Raw genomic sequence first — 17,177 nt, 5'->3', positions numbered from 1 at the left:
GAACCATTCACTGGTGGGCTTCTGATTCTCCGCCCAGATCCCTGTCAGGATAGGATTTACATTCCCTGGTCTGTAAACTGGTAGGGTCCTGCTTGAAGCTGATGATGTACAGGTGGGGCTTTACAAGAAAGCAAAAGAAGCCACCAAAGAGCCTAGATGAAGCTTAGTATCAGGGTCTGATTCACCTCCACTTCTCTCATTCTTTCTCTTGACTAGTCACTGGGAGTAAAACAAATTGAAAGATATATTTTCTCAGCCCTTCCTCTCCCACCCTCTGTTCTATTTCTCACATACCCTTCACTGAATTCTTTTTTTTTATACAGCCACCCCACCCCCACTTCTGTCATTTACTTTCTGCAACGTAAACACAACACTTCTGCTAGTGATGAAAACACTGGGCTCAGGGTTAGAGGACTGGACTGAAATGCTGGCTCTATTGTTTTGTGGATGTATGACCTTAAGCGTATTATTTGCCTGCCCAAGATCAGGACCTCCACCTGTAAAATGGAGGCAACTATGGCAATTACTTCACTGGAGAAACAAAGATTAAACAAGGGTACAGGAAGATCTCTTTCTCTCTCCATCCAACCACCTATTCTTACTACAGTGGAGAGCAGTAGTAGATAAACATCCTAGCAAGTGACTTTTGAGGTGGATAAGTGAAACCAGAATTCTCATCGACTGGGAGCAAACTGGAGAATTACCTCCAAGCCCAAGTTTCTACACATCCGCTACCTGCCAGGGTTCAAATCTTGGTTCTGCCACTTACTGTGTAAATTTAGGCAACATATTAACTATTATAGTTGTTACTATTTTACTGCAAATTCATGATCAAAAGGTCTTGGTAATCAATGGGGAATCTAGCTTGCTTTTAGTAGATCTGTTTCTAGGAATTCAAGAATTCCCTGGTATATTTAAGGGCCTATTCCCTAAACCAGGTTACTGGGCAGCAGACAATCCTGAGATACTCGCGGGGCAGAATGCTGAGAGCTGGGAAACCCACGACCTCCTCATTCTTTGGCATTAGCCCACATGCAGGAGATGGGGGTTTAACCTAAGGGGCAAGCTTGTCAAGGTGGAGGGGCGGGGCACAAGGGAGGAGAGTCTGGAGGCAGCCCCCCCCCCTCCCGTAACCAAAGAAGCAATAGTAAACCAATGCCATATTCTAGCGCTTTCCCAGGGCTTAGCCACAGATGGCTCCACCCCCACTAGGCAGAGAAAAGGGCAGTCTTTTTCAGGGGGAAAAGGCTGACCTAGTCCTGCTCTCCTGCACCGGTCTGTCCAATGCCCCAGGGTTTCTCTTCCCCAGAAGTGGGAGCAGGTTGTCAGCAGTTCTTCTCAGGGAGATCCAGCAACAAAGAGGAGCTAGTGAAGCACTGGGGTAGAAGCCTTCCCCTCACCCGGCTTGGGGAGGGGAAAGGGCGACTCAGGACGGCGAGGAAAAAGAGTGAGAAGTGTTGGCTGAGGCTCCGTGAGTGAACGGATTCTCCCGTGGTTTCGCGGAGTTCATCTCAATCCTTCACGCCGGCTGCTCTGCTGTCCCATGTCGTTATTGCCCGGGTTCCTCGCACTTGGTCTTTCCTTCCACCTTCTGCCCTCTCTGCAACCCTCATTAAGAAAACTATCATTTCAAAGTTAAAACCGAGGAGCGGTGAGGAAATTTGCAAGAAAAGGGGCAGGACAAAGAGGCACCCGTGCAGTAGCACGGGGCGGGCCGCGGAGCCCAGGCTCTCGGTCCTCTGGCTCCAAGCGGCCCCAGCCACCCCCGCGTCCACACCGTGCAGCTCGGAACTCCGCGTATGCTGCCCGGGCTGCGCGGCCAGGAGCCCCGTCAGCGGTCGGTGGGGGTGAGGATGACGCGGTCCGGGCGGGAGGCCGGCCAACTGCAGCAGCCCCGCCGCGCCGCCCGCTTCCCGGCCCCCTGAGCCCACCGCGTCCGGAGCCGGAGGGGGCCCGGCGCCCGGGGGCGGGGCAAGGCCGCGGTCTCTCCCGCCGCAGCCCCGCCGCTCCAGCCTATCAGCGGCCACCCGGCGGCTCCCTCGGCTGGACCAAAATAGCTGCGAACGCCTGCGACTTGCGCGCGGCCTCTCACTTGACGCTCACTCCGGCTCGCTCGCCCGCTCTGCTCCGCTCCGCTCGTCTAGAGGGGGCGGGGAGGAAGCGCCGGGGAGGGGGGTGGGGGGTGGGGGAGAGAGAGGAAGGAGGAAGGAAGGGAGGAAGGAAGGAAGGAAGGGAGGGAGGGAGGGAGGGAGGGAGTCGGACGGAGGCGCGGAGCTCGGGGCTGCGCGGCGCGGCGCTGGAAGGCGCCGGCGTTAACCCCTCGAGGGCAGGCAGCGGAGGGGGAGCGGTGTTCATACATAAGAGCACTGCATCACGCTAATCTTCTCCCCAGAACAGTATGCGTCAGCAGTACATTCACGTTCTGACTGAAGGACAAAAGGATGAGAGAGCAGTCTGCGTGGCTGCTGCCTGCAACACCGCGAGCCCGGCGCGAGGAGGAGACGGTGGGCGCCGAGCGCAGGGGCCCCGCTGCTGCCGCCGCCGCCGCCGCTAGCGAGCGCGGACCATGTTCTCGGGCTCCGGAGCGTTCCCCGCAGCCGCGACCCCCGCTGCTCACGCCACCGCCGCCGCCGCCGCCGCCGCCGCCGCCAGCGCTCGGGCCGCTGCAGCAGTCCGCGGGCGGCGCAGCCACTGAAGGCGCCGCGAGCCAAAGCCCGGAACTCGCTGCCTCCGCACAAAACCAGAGCCGGCGGCGCGCCGGGGGCCCGGCTGCGGCGGGCGGCGGCGGGCGGTTGCGCGCCACCGGGGGCTGAGGCCGCCGCCGCCGCCGCCGCCGGACCCGCGCCCGCCCCCGGACTCCCTGAAGGGGCCTGCGGTACGGGCGCGACCCGGCCGCCGCGCGCTTCTCCGGCCCGCGGAGCCGGTCCCCGCGCTGCCTCCACGCCGCTGACCCGCGGGGGCTGGACGAACTGCTGCTCCTCGCGCAGGCACGCGGCGGACTAGGAAACTAAGCCCGGTTTTGGTTCTTTTTAACCCTTCCGAGAAGAGGCGAGGAAAGAAGGGGGTGTGTGTCTGGGGAGGGCGAAGGAGCCTCGAACACCTCCTCTTAACTCTCGCAGCCCCGCGAGCGAACGACTGCACCAGCTGCCTCCGGTCGGGAGCCGCCGACACAAGGCGGGGGGGCAGCGCGGCAGCAGCAGCGAGCCAGCGAGCGCGGCCTGGGAGGCTTCGGGGCGCCCCTTTACCCCCGCCGGGCGGCAGCCGCGGGAGCGGGCTGGGGGCGCCGGAGGCACGCTCCGGCGATGAAGCGGCATCCCCCGCGGCTGGTGCGAGCCGGTGCCAGGGTCCAAGGACAAAGCAGGGAAGCGCTGGTGGCGCCGCTCCTCGGGCTGAGGGGGGGGCATGCACCTGCATAGCCCGCCGGGCCTTGGCTCTCTCCGGCGCGCCTCAACTCCGCCGCTCCGCCGTAGCCTGCTCGGGATTTACTAGAAGCCATTTTGTCTCCCCCACCCCTCCCCTCCCCACCCCTCCCCTCTGCCCTCCCTACCCCCTCGACTTCCCCCCTTTGTTAATTAAAACTAAGAAGTAAGAATGGCAACGACGTGGCCGGCTCCCGTGGAGAACGCTTAAGGACACCACGCCAATTCCTTCCTTCCGAGGTAGGTGACAGCGACTCACTGGGTGGGGATGGTTGCCTCGGGGGAGAGAAAGTCGCGGCGTTCCGAGGGTTTGCCTTGAGGGGAGGCTGGAGACGGGGGCCACGCTTTAGTTGGGCATGATTCCCCCCCCCCGCCGCGCCCCCCCCCCCCGCGCTGGTCTGCTCCGTCTCTCTAATCGCCCCCTCCCCACCTCCTTCTCCAGATGGAAAGAGGAGCTCCTAGCTCATTTAAGCCGGGGTAGGGCTGGTTCTCCTTTCCGAGCCAAAATCCCAGGCGATGGTGAATTATGAACGTGCCACACCATGAAGCTCTTGTGGCAGGTAACTGTGCACCACACCTGGAATGCCGTCCTGCTCCCCGTAGTCTACCTCGCGGCGCAAGTGTGGATTCTGTGTGCAGCCATCGCCGCTGCCGCCTCCGCCGGGCCCCAGAACTGCCCATCCGTTTGCTCGTGCAGTAACCAGTTCAGCAAGGTGGTGTGCACCCGCCGGGGCCTCTCCGAGGTCCCTCAGGGTATCCCCTCCAACACCCGGTACCTCAACCTCATGGAAAACAACATCCAGATGATCCAGGCCGACACCTTCCGCCACCTCCACCACCTGGAGGTCCTGCAGCTGGGCAGAAACTCCATCCGGCAGATCGAGGTGGGGGCCTTCAACGGCCTGGCCAGCCTCAACACCCTGGAGCTGTTCGACAACTGGCTGACGGTCATCCCCAGTGGGGCCTTTGAGTACCTGTCCAAGCTGCGGGAGCTCTGGCTTCGCAACAACCCCATAGAAAGCATCCCCTCTTATGCCTTCAACCGGGTGCCCTCCCTCATGCGCCTGGACTTGGGGGAGCTCAAGAAGCTGGAGTATATCTCCGAGGGCGCTTTTGAGGGACTGTTCAACCTCAAGTACCTGAACTTGGGCATGTGCAACATTAAAGATATGCCCAATCTCACCCCCTTGGTGGGGCTGGAAGAGCTGGAGATGTCAGGCAACCACTTCCCTGAGATCAGGCCTGGCTCCTTCCATGGCCTAAGCTCCCTCAAGAAGCTGTGGGTCATGAACTCACAGGTCAGCCTGATTGAGCGAAATGCTTTTGATGGGCTGGCCTCACTTGTGGAACTCAACTTGGCCCACAATAACCTCTCTTCTTTGCCCCATGACCTCTTCACCCCACTGAGGTACCTGGTGGAGTTGCACCTGCACCACAATCCTTGGAACTGCGATTGTGACATTCTGTGGCTAGCCTGGTGGCTTCGGGAGTACATACCCACCAATTCTACCTGCTGTGGCCGCTGTCACGCTCCCTTGCACATGCGGGGCCGCTACCTGGTGGAGGTGGACCAGGCCTCCTTCCAGTGCTCTGCCCCCTTCATCATGGATGCCCCGCGGGACCTCAACATCTCCGAGGGTCGGATGGCAGAACTTAAGTGTCGGACTCCCCCCATGTCCTCCGTGAAGTGGCTGCTGCCCAATGGGACAGTGCTCAGCCACGCCTCCCGCCACCCAAGGATCTCTGTCCTCAACGACGGCACCTTGAACTTTTCCCACGTGCTGCTCTCAGACACTGGGGTATACACATGCATGGTGACCAATGTGGCCGGTAACTCCAACGCTTCGGCCTACCTCAACGTGAGCACGGCCGAGCTCAACACCTCCAACTACAGCTTCTTCACCACTGTCACAGTGGAGACCACCGAGATCTCACCTGAGGATACAACGCGCAAGTACAAGCCTGTTCCTACTACGTCCACTGGTTATCAGCCGGCGTATACCACCTCTACCACGGTGCTGATCCAGACCACCCGTGTGCCCAAGCAGGTACCCGCGACAGACACCAATGATAAGATGCAGACCAGCCTGGATGAAGTCATGAAGACCACCAAGATCATCATTGGCTGCTTTGTGGCAGTGACTCTGCTAGCTGCCGCCATGTTGATTGTCTTCTATAAACTTCGCAAGCGGCACCAGCAGAGGAGTACAGTCACAGCCGCCCGGACAGTTGAGATTATCCAGGTGGATGAAGACATCCCAGCGGCAGCGTCTGCAGCGGCAACAGCAGCTCCATCCAGTGTATCAGGTGAGGGGGCAGTAGTGCTGCCCACAATTCATGACCATATTAACTACAACACCTACAAACCAGCACATGGGGCCCACTGGACAGAAAACAGCCTGGGGAACTCTCTGCACCCCACAGTCACCACAATCTCTGAACCTTATATAATTCAGACCCATACCAAGGACAAGGTACAGGAAACTCAAATATGACTCTCCCTCCCCCCAAAAACTTACAAAATGCAATAGAATGCACACACACACACATACACACACACACACGAGACAGCAACTTTTGTACAGAGTGGGGAGAGACTTTTTCTTGTATATGCTTATATATTAAATCTATGGGCTGGTAAAAGAAACAGATTATATTAAAATTTAAAAACAAAAAATCAAAACAAAACTATTTTCTAACTTGTAAGTTCTATTTAAAGGGGGAGTGGGGTTCTTGGGAACGCTGTGGGGCTGAAGCCGCAAGTCAACCTGCTATGATGCCAGAAGGGATTTCTGATCTGAGGCTGAAACTGCTAAGCTAAGCTAAAACAAACATCCCTAAAGAGGTGTGGGCTGCTGAGGGGTGGGGGGCAGGCTGCCATGTTTTAGAAGATGCTTCATAGCATACAGGACTACCATTTCTATAGACACCTTTCTTAAGCTGAGAGCTGTCTTTGCAGATTTATCTTATTTTAAAAATACAAAAAAAGCACCAAGAATTTGTACTGTGCCAAAATGTTGAGAGGCAATAATTTTTTTTCTTCAGAAGCCGAGGGGAAGATAGCTCTGTAACTGTGTTTTAAACAGGAAAACCACCAAAATTCAAATGACTCCCTCGAGGGGCTCAGTCTTTCCGTCTGTCCTTGTGCACAAGTCCCCTGGGTTTGTGCACTGGGACACGCGTGTGCCCCGCCTGACAGCGCGCCTCGGGAAGGAGCAGAGAAGGAAGGGAGCTGGCGTAGCTCTCAGTCAAATGCTTTCACATTGCACCAGATTCCTGCAGATGGGTTTAACCCACTCTTTGTGGGGCATGTGTCTATTCAGGGTTTCCCTTGAGAGGGAGGAGGCCCCTAAAGGGGGTGCGGCAGCAGAGGGGGGTGGGAAGGGAGAGCAGAAGCAGAGAGAATATATTCACAGGAGGCCATAAATTAGCATTGTGCCATGTCCACCTGTTGTTCCCGGTATCTGACAAATGATTGTAGACAATGATGGCATTTTATGATTTTTCATAAAGGTTTTGTTTGTTTTAAGGTGGAGAAGGAGGAGAGGCTGGGACTGGGGAGCTTGGGGGAGTGGAAGCTTTTCTCATGCTTGTGATTTGGTGACTATTCTAAATGCTGATTCATTAGGGATTATTACAGCAGATGTCAACTGGTTGTGGTGATGGGGTGGGGACAGAACATAAGTGGACAGAGAAAAAGGGCACAGGCTCATTTAAAGTACAGTGAAGCCTTGACAGAACAGGATGGTTCACAAAAAAGATGTGGAATCCACAGTTAAAACAAGAGTGATACACATGCACACAAGAAGCGAGTTCTGCGAGGAGTCCTGTTGAACGTAGCGCAGTGGGGGGAAGGCTTCCCTCTTCCAGGCCTACCTCAGGAGGAGGGGGAGGAGAAAGGGTGGGTGTGGGCGGTGAAGGCAGAGATCTCTGTTATTCTGGTCCATTTAATGCTGTAACTTCTTTCATTTATTATTTTAGCTTTAAAAAGAAATAAAGGGTTCAGATTTGAAAGGGGTGGGATGGGTGGGTGGGGGGGAATGCCAACAAAAGAACACTGATTGTAATGTGAGAAAAGTGTATTTTTGTATTTTAATAAATATTGTTCAATTTTTAATTCAATGTCCCCAAAGGGTTAAATTGAATAAGATCATATAGGTTCTTACCAGCATCAACCAAGTCATTTCTATTTAAAGAAAACAAGGGGAGGGGAGGGGAGGGGAGAGGTAAGGTGGGAGGGAAGGCAATGTTCAAAATGCTAAAGCTGTCAACAATCTTTCCTTAGCTTAAATAAAAGCACCCCGATTCCAGTGCACCTTCCTCCAGCTAAGTGTGTTAGTCCCTGGCTTTGTTGGGGGTAGAACCAAATTCCTGATGCCCTGGAAAAGCAGGGGAAATGGGTCAGCCTCAGCTCCTGGGACCGGGCCAGAAGTTAAATGCCACCTCAGCAGAAGCTGCTGGTCAGGCAGCACCGGCTCTGCCCAGGGACCCTGGGGGACCTGGATTTAAGAGGTCTGCAGTAATGCTGTTTGGCTTAAGTTTCCCACAGGCAATGTTCCTTCTGTTCTCTGGGTGCCAAATAGCCAAACATGTCTTGGTGGTGGTAGTGGGTGTCTGTCTCCTGACGCTTCCCAAGTGATGACGTCCAGGGAAGCTGCATGAACCGGGACCCTGCGTCTCTTCAGCGCTTTTATACTGATGCAGGGAATCGGCACTGAGTGGGTGTGAGCTCTCTGGCACTGAGCGGGCAGAGAGGCAGGCAGCACTTTGCAGCAGTTGGCTAAGAAAGGGCCAATTCTTCATCCCCTGGGTAGAGGTATATGTAATTTCTGGGTACCGGGGTGCGTGGCAGCATGCGTGCATGGTGCACGTTTAGATACTGCCACTCAAGTTTCTGGGCTCCACATAAACGTTTCCCTCAGCCTCCCCTTTGCCACCCCACCTCCAACACAAGGAGAAAACTGCAGCAGAGTAAAGGGTGGGACTTGGCCAGGACCAGCTGGAAAGGCGAGAAAAGAGCCCTTGCCCAGTGCCACAAGGCAACTCAGGCTGTTTAGGGCAGCTTCCTGGGGACACACTCAGGGGCAAGTGTGGTGAAAGCAGCTGCTTCAGGAACAGAGGGTGTGGGGCTGATTTCCTCCCGCCCCTCCTTTTGGATAGTCTGGGATTATACAGTGGCTCTGGAATGATCAAGTGTCTGTGGCTGAACCAGAGATCTGAGGGCAGGGGTACAGAAATGGTCCCAAAATATTTCCGCAAAGAGTCGTAAAAACAAACGCATGTGTCCTGGGGGCTGAGCATATTGCCATCTTGGAATCTGAGGGAGAAGTGCTTTCTAGAAGGAACCTGAAAAGTGGGGGAGACTGAGAATATGGCTCCTGGGAATAAGCTTCCTTAGAGCTGCAAGGGTAGCTCCCTTCCCCACTGGGTCCACTCCTCGACTTGGGCAGCGTTTCAGCTTGTAGAGCAGCAAGCCTCCAATGCCGTAACGTTGGGTATGTCCTCCTTTGTAGCAGGCACCTGGGACAGCTTTTCAGAGAGGAGTCCCATGAGTACCAATAGCTTTCATGCTGTGTTGGTGACTCATCCTCAGGCCCAGCGGCCAAGCTACAGGGTTTGTCACCTAAGAATGGGACATGGGTTGGTAGTTCTTCAGGGGAGTAGTTGTAGCAACACATTAGAGGGAAAGACTGCTGCTGCTTATACGAAGTTACAGAATTCTTTAAGGGTCATGAAATATCATTTAGTCTTTTTTACACTGTCTGGTCAAGGAAACAGCCCCAGAGAAATGGAAAGATACCTCCAACGTCGCACTGCTTTTAGTGGAAGAGGTGGGACTAAAACCCAGATCTCTGGGCTCCCGAAGCAAATGGGCCTTCCTTACTCAGGCTCTTCTGAGCCTTCAAGAACCTTTTTCTTTCCTGGCTGATACGCAGTGGAAATGGGACGACCTCCCTATAAACAATGATGTGTACTCTGCTTAGAGGTGCTCAGTCTCCTTCAAGACTGGCTCTACTGGCCTCCCAGGTCTGACCAGAATTTTGACTACAGTCGTCCCACAGCTGGCCCGAGGGCCACATGTGCTAAGGAGTTCGATTCTCAGGACTGCACAGAACAGCTTCCGATCCTGAGGTTCAACGGCAGATGGCTGCCAGAGACAGGGTGACGTAGATAAGGCAGGGTGTTCACAAAGGGAAGGGTAGCTTGGCCTTCTCCCAACCTCAGCCTTGGAAGCTTGTCTGAGTAGAGGAGTGACAGAGGTCTTAAAGCACCTATCAGAGTAAGTTCTCCATAGTGGAATGCCTTCTGCCTATTTGGCTCAACAAGGAGACAGGGGGGGAGTGGGGAGAGGGGGAACGGGGTCGGGGGGGAGCTCCTTAACTCCTCTCCTCCACAATACCCGCCCCACCCGAGCTCTGTAAGTGCCATGCTGTGGCTGCTTCTCCCATCATCTCCTCTAGGCCTTTGTCACTCCTTGGTCTTATGCCACATCATATTATCAGAAAAGGGAGAGCAGACAGGATAGTTTGTAAGGCCTGGAGACATTAGCTTTCTTGTGGCTATTTAACAGGTATTGAGGCCAGTGGCTTGCTGGGTTCTGGGTAGAACAATGTCGTAGAGTCCCTGGTCAAACGATCCCCATTGGTGGTGGGGAAGAGGTCCAGAGTCCATGCTACTCGCGGTGGAGAGCTTTGGTTTCCTTCTGTGGAGATGGACTGTGGTTAGGAGAGGGCTAAGGGGAACTTACACAGCCCACACAGCCTAGGCGATACTACCTCAGGGGTCCAGAGCCCACAATTAAGGCCCCAACATTTTGCTGCAACAAAGCAGCAGGGGATTAAAATTAGAGAAAAAGAAAAAGAGAGAGAGAGAGAAAGAGAAAGAACATTTATATCCAAACATATGTCTGATTTTATCTCCTCTGCTGGCACTCAGCACTCCATGCCATCGGCTAATGCAGGCACTGTTCACGCCATTTCTAAATCCTGCCTCAGCTAAACTGCAAGGCAGCTTTTGGCCCAAAAGCACCTCTCCTGGTCTCTATCATTCAGAAAGCACCCATTACCCCTGAGGGGGTGAGAATGGTTCACGCTGTAGATTAAAGTTGTTTTCATCTTTGCTTTAAATTAAAATGAAGTAAGCTGCTTCTTGGAACAGGGATAAATGCTTCAGGGACCAGGTCAGTGAAACATACATATTTGCAAAGCAACACAGCACAGTGCTTACAAGCACAGACTTTGGATCTGGTATTCCTGGGTTGAATCTCAGCTCCATCGCTTCCTACCTGTGTGACTTGGGACAAATACTCCGCTTATTTATATGTAAAATGGATATCATAGTATCTACACTTCACTACTTCATAGGTTGTTGTGAGAACTGAAATTATATAAATAAAATCACACTCAGAATGGTAACTTAATGTTGTATTGTTGGTAGTTATTTGATGATAAACATAAGGATATAGACCAACTGACCAGCCCTCCTCAATCACCCCCTCTATTCTAGAACCTCATGTGTTCCCAGAGAGAGAACATGCTTATGGAGCTATTCCAGAAGGGAAGGATGCTTATCAAGAAGTTAGGGACAGCGGGACAGCACTATCTCTATAAGCACAGACCCAACAGGAAAGATGGGTTGTCCTTTCTCCCCAGGAAAACAGCGCTTTTTGCTCTGCTCCCTAATCCAGCTCTCTAGCTCGCCCAAGGAACTGTTTTTAGTTCTAGAATAGATTACTTTTCCTTGCAGTAAGCCGGGAAGAAAGGAAAGGTGTATTCTTAATGATGCACAAGCTGAGGACTGGCCAGAAAACATTTATCTCAGAAACCTTGGTCCTTTACTGAGAGGATAAACTTCCTAGAGTCTTCTCCACCTCTCCCTGTTTCACAGTCAGGATACCTTATGAAGGGCAGGGGAGGGCCGAGGTACCAGGAGGGAGAAGGCAGCAGAGAGAGGAGCTACTGGGGCTTCAGAACAGAATTAGAGGGCTTGGAGAAAGTACAGACAGGAAAAGAAAAAAAAGCACCATAACCTGAGCAAGTGAGAACAGAACAGAGCTCTATGGCAGCTACACAGGCTAAGGGTCTGCAATGCAGTTAAGGAGGAAAGCCAGGGAGATTCCTGTCCTAGCTCGCAAGAGGCTGGCTGGACCCCAGATGGGGGAGGACTGTTAAGTGTGAAATTCATGGCATGGAAGAGAGAAGAAATGCAGGGAGATCAACTCTCCAAGAGAAGCCTAAGAGAGAATACATTTTGATTTCCTAATGAGTGGCTAGAATTAGATTTTAGGATGATCACAGGTTTTATCCTCTGGTACATGCCAGCTCTGCTGTCAGTACTTGGGCCAAACCACCTACCCACAACAGTCCTGTTCTCTATCCTGCAGGCTGTCCCCTGCTTGGGGGAAACAAGCCAGCCCTTAGGCCTGTAATCTAATCCTGACCCTGACAGCCTCATTAAGGGGTCTGCTCTGAATCTAGTCCCTCTCTTCTCTTCTCTTCACAGAAGAGGTTGGTGCAAGTCACTGTTTATCCACAAAAGGAGTATTACTCCAGAGGGAGGGTATTATATAAATTGTGTTTTCCCATAAAAATGGTGATGACTGTGAGTTCGGTGCACATGGACCCTGGCAGTGAGTCAGAGAGATTAGGCCAAGGCCTATGGGGGATATCCCTGGGAGCAACTCTCTTGTCAAAGAGTGTTAGCATTTGAGAGGGCGGTGTCTTCCTTAACTTATCCCGTGAAGATTTTTGACCCTGCAGTAGGGAACCACTGAGCTGGGAGGCTACTCTAACGCCCAGTGTGGGACTAGATGGAGTGAAGTAGTACTGAGGTACCTTCGTAGTCATTCATTGTGTACCCAGGAACAGTACTAGAACAATTAAGAAAGTTCTGATCACTAAATAACAAAGGAACAGTCACTGATCCACTCGCTTCTTTAATACCCATCCACCTTATAATCCCACTAATAAGTAGTGCCCTCGAGTAACTGTTCTATTGGGGGTGTCCCTCCATAATCCCCATCTGAGTACAATCATCTGCCACAACAGGACCTAGGACATTTTTGCAAGATCCTTCCATTCTAGAAGATTGATGACTCTTCTTCCAATAGTTCTCATGTGGTTTCCTCTTCCAAGGCAAGTCCTTCATCTAGTCACTTAAAATTCCTTTAAGATCTCACCTCTAGTTTCCCTATGTCTGCGCTGGTACTGGTTTAGTCACTAGATAAGTCACTCTACCTGCTCAATGAGTCAGCAAGGATGACTGAGAAGAGCTTTCACACAGTAACTGTTCTCTGTGCAAAGTTTGGTTTCCGGGCCTCTGGCTACTTCTTCCTGGAGTCTTAAAGGCCCTGGTTTCTTCCCTTCACCTACCTACTCAGATTCTGCCCTGTAAATTAACCGAGTGAGTTACAGGCAGCTCTCCAGAGGCGGGTCCTGGCACAGAGAGTGCAGCAATGTTTGCAGGAATGCTCAGTGCGTCCCTCACAAAAGACCCAGAACAGGCCCTGAAATGGAGCTGAGGCCTCATATACTAACAGCCGGTTTCTGCAGCCTACCGGCTGCAGTGGTAACAAGTTCTAATCTATTACCATTGCAAGAAGACTTAATTTCTGGACTTAAAGGAAGTCGGATAATACTTTATCCTATTAGCTTTGCCTGTGTGAATTGACAATGGCTTCCTTCTGACATGACAGCATATTCTTCCGATTCATCTCTTTAAGGGGATGAATTGGGATGAATTGGGAGAGTCTGGAGTAAGAAAGGAGGGAGGGCCAAGAAAGACATCGCTAAAGGAACCAGGGAAAGAGATGAAAAATTTTTAATTAGAAACGGGGAGGGAAGCTTGGAGATACCTGGCCAGACTGAGAGATCTCAAAGCATGTTTGCATTTCATTTGGTTACTCTGGTGAGGGAAGTGACTGCACCTCCTGGGTGTACCGTGTGCATGTGTGTCAGAAGGTTCTGAAGCCACAGACAAGTACAAAAACAAGCAGAGTGGGGACCTGGCCTAAGCCATGCCTTTCTTGTTCCAGCCTGCTGTGCCTGCAGGGTAGCTTTCCCTTTCTTTAGCCCCCTCTGCCACCCTCCTGTCTGAAGCCCACATCTGCTCTGACCAGTGCTATCAGGCCAGCAGAGGCCACCTCCACATCATGGGTGTCTTATCAAGGCTGGTCAACCTTGGGTTGGCAAGACACTGAGGACAGAATGATGGTTTATAGCTTCAAAATTCAGGGATGTGGAGACAGAGAAGGGAATTTAATTTCCAAGTTAATTCAGAAAACTTATTTATGAGGAAAATGAAGGCCAGAGAGATGTGACTTGCTCAGGTGTCACATAGCTGGTGATGCAGAGACAGGATCTCTGGGCTTTGGGTTCTCAACCCAGCAGTACTACTGAACACCAGCAGGGCCACGGTGAATGACAAATCCAGGGGGCGCCATTTACAGAAACTACAAAGTGATTAGTGTCCCCCAGAGTTTGCAATTTGATGCAATCCCTTACAGTTTGTTTCCAGGGAGAGGTGGGAGAGAAGGGGAAGGCCTTTTACGCCAATTATCTGTGCTTAATGCTCTGACATGGTGCCCACTCGTGACTTCATTCACACAACTAGAGCTGAGAAATGAGGCAACTTTTCCTTTCTCTTGCACCACAAATGTTCCAAGGAGTGTGAGTTTTGATGGCAGCCCAAACAGGTAATAAATTAAAAGGAGCATTTGCTGCTTTATGCCGCCTACCCCCCATTCTCTCCTACCCCCCAGAGAACTACGAGGTAAAGAATGTGTATCCCTGTGCAGGGAAGGCATATAGAAGCTGTATCAGGTTAGAGGTCTGTTCAAGGTCAAGATGACCACTAGAGAAGCAGAGAAGTCTGGAGTCCTGCTCCCACGTCTCTCACCTTCCCTGGTACTGTGTAAACAAGGGGGCCCTTGCAGGGAAGGCTCAGAGCCCAGGCTGACTCCAAGACTTTCCCTGAAACATGGTCCAGGAAGCTAGTAACTGTCTCCTCTTCCCAACCACCTCAACAAATCCTCTCTTGGGAAATGGAGTGGTCCTGGCTATAATTTTATCACATACATTTAATTAGAATCTGTCTCCTTCATGATGGTTTCAAGCCAAGTCCCTGCAGAAACATTCTAAAAGAACAGCCGCTTTCAACCAAGGATCTTTTAACCAAGTTAATTTAGCAGAAATTTGCCATCTTGGATGGGATAGCATTACCTCTCTTTTTGACTTCAAAGCTGGGAAGAGAAGGGAGGTGGAGAATGCAGAGAAATAAAGAGGAGGGCGGGGGCTTCCAGCAAATGAGTTTTCATCTATTAAGGAGTGGTAATTTCTGCTAGCTCCCCTAGAGACTGGTCCCCTCCAATAATGGCCTGACTCTAATGATTCCCACTCCTAAGCAACAGCCTGTGTTCTGCTGGTGTTGAGACAAACTGTGCCAGAGAAATTCCCTTTCTCTCGGAGGTGCTGCTGTTGTTACACAGGAGAGATTAGCCAGCCAGGAAGACGTGCTCTTGGTGGGGGCGAGGATAACAAGAAAGAATGCTCTTCTCCAGTGGGCACGGCACTGCTGACCTAGGATATAAAAGGCTGAGCAGGAGGCTAGAGGTTAGTGAGAAGATGAAATGGGCAGGCACTCTGACAAGAGAAAGTGAAAGCTTAGGTGCCTCCTGAGGAGTGAGGAACTCCACAGGAGACAAGCACTGGCTGGCTGGGAGGCAGGGGGAAGGCTCCGGGGTGTGGACTGTGGGTGTGGGTTGAGCTCGGACGCAGTAGACAAGAACTGATGGGCGTCTGAGATGTGGAACATGGTGATCGGTTCACTGGAATCAATTTCGGACCCTTAAATGTGGGTCTTTTCCAGGATAGAAGCATAGGAATGTGGGTCACCAATGAGATGGGGGTGACAGCTGCGACTAAAGCTGCAGTGTCCGCTGAGGGGCTGGGGTCCTCCCATTCCACCCTCTCCCTTCTACACTGAGATCAGTGTAGAAGCTCATTCTGTGGCTCTGGTTTTTGCTGAGGCTGCTGCCAGCAGGTCTTGAGTAGGGGGTGGGGAGCCCCCTTATTTTGCCCCTGGTGGCTTCCTTGTGATGGAGACGGAATGCTTCCAGAGGCTGCCTTGCCAGATGTGCCAGCAGGCAGCCCGGCCAGAGAGCCTGCAGTGCAGACAGATGCCCTGTGCCGGATTCAGGACGCTGAGACCCTTTATGGTACCACGGCTCAGCTCTGGGGCAGGGCCAGAGCGGCAGGGTAACGCTCCTCAGCCAGATTCATCTTCCCGCAAACCTCTGCAAATATGTGGGCCATGGAGGGAGGCAAATTTAATTAAATTACTATGTCATGGGCTGCCCTTCCTAAGCAAGGGCTAAACACAGGCTCCCGCTGACGCGCAGACCCATCTGTGGACACAGAGCATGCGCTGCTTTGTGCCCGGGCCACCAGCAGCTGGATGGGGTTGGCAGTGCGCGGTGCTGGCCCCTCTGCCGCAGCCAGGCCGCGTCCACAACAATCCAGCCCCGGCCCCATCCGGCTCTGATGACCTTTTCCTTTCTACTTAAAAGATGGCTGAGCGGCACTCCCCCTTCCGACAGTTCATTTCTCCTCAAATGCCTCTCCCGCTGACACGCAGGCCTTTCCCGTCAGGCGGCGCCCTGTGCGGAGCTGGGGAAGGAGGCCTGAAGCCACAGAGAAGTGTGATTCAGAGGAGAGCAGGCAGGGTTTGCTGAGCTTGGCAGGAGATGGAGGGGTCTCCCTGGTGAGTCTCCTGAGCGCTGCTTCAGCAGCCCCCCGCTGGCAAGGCCGTGTAGCACAGGGAGCTGCGTTCAGGGGCTGGAGGAGAGCTGCACAGCTATCTTTCCCCCATCCCTGCACGAATGCCATGGTCGATACAGAGCCTGATGGTCACACGGAGGCAAGGAAGTTCAGCAGCAACGAGAACTACTTAATATGTGGAAATCAACACACGAATGCTGCCTGTGCTGTACACATCCATCCCACAAAGCGATTCCGTGTCGTTTCTGGTCTGGAAGGGAGGCCTCGCTATTCTAGTTTACAAAGTACTACAAGGGTAAAGACTTTGCCCTGAATAGTGCTGCTGCTGATCCTCGGGCTTCCCTCTGCAGGTGAGAAATGGCCTGAGGCGGTACCAGGTGTGAAGTGGAGAGCAGGAGCCACTAAGAGCCAGCTAATGGGGTTGTCCATTTGGAAGAAAGACCCCAGAAATGTGGGGCGCCTGGGTGGCTCAGTGGGTTAATTTAAGCCTCTGCCTTCAGCTCAGGTCATGATCTCAGCGTCCTGGGATCAAGTCCTGCATCAGGCTCCCTGCTCGGGCTCACTCCACCCCTACTTGTGCTCTGCCTACTTGTGATCTCTCTCTCTCTCTGTCCAATAAATAAAATTCTAAAAAAAAAAAAAAAAAAAAAAAAAAAAAAGAAAGACCCCAGAAATGTGAGCTGGGGAATCTTTCCCCGCTTGTCCCCCAAGAGAACAGAGCCACTCTCATGCCTAAAATTTTAGCAAATGTAACACCTGGAGCCGGAGACAACAGGAAACATCTGGGCACTGAGCAGTTATTCTCATGTACCGTCTCATCCTGGCACTGAGCAGAGCCCCCCTCTCCCCACCCCCGCTCACCCAGGTGATGCGAGCAGCGTGGGCAGCTCTGGGAGCTGAGGCAGGCTTAAAGGCAGGCAAGGCCATGGTGAGTCCAGAGCGCAGAAGATGGGGTGGGGGTGGGGCAGAGCCTCCCACTCCC

At 52.9% G+C, this 17,177-nt stretch overlaps 2 protein-coding genes across 2 annotated transcripts in view; one reads left to right on the top strand and one right to left on the bottom strand.

Moving 5' to 3' along the window:
• Positions 1-17,177, bottom strand: part of SND1 (staphylococcal nuclease and tudor domain containing 1) — a 411,934-nt gene that overhangs the window by 56,144 nt on the left and 338,613 nt on the right. The gene's annotated exons all lie outside the window — the stretch shown is intronic.
• On the top strand, positions 3,547-7,436 carry LRRC4 (leucine rich repeat containing 4). Its single transcript, XM_004741836.3, has 2 exons — positions 3,547-3,659; positions 3,862-7,436. The coding sequence occupies exon 2, from the start codon at positions 3,962-3,964 to the stop codon at positions 5,912-5,914; it is 1,953 nt and encodes a 650-aa protein (XP_004741893.1). The 5' UTR covers positions 3,547-3,659; positions 3,862-3,961; the 3' UTR covers positions 5,915-7,436.

This window comes from Mustela putorius, unplaced genomic scaffold (genome assembly GCF_011764305.1).
Source record: "Mustela putorius furo isolate JIRA1106 unplaced genomic scaffold, ASM1176430v1.1 tig00003845_pilon_pilon_pilon, whole genome shotgun sequence".
Lineage (NCBI taxonomy): Eukaryota > Metazoa > Chordata > Mammalia > Carnivora > Mustelidae > Mustela > Mustela putorius.
This window is presented reverse-complemented; position numbering and strand designations above follow the sequence as displayed.

Bases quoted from the DNA above. Each gene is read 5' to 3' on its own strand.
- LRRC4 (XM_004741836.3), top strand. From the start codon at position 3,962: ATGAAGCTCTTGTGGCAGGTAACTGTGCACCACACCTGGAATGCCGTC.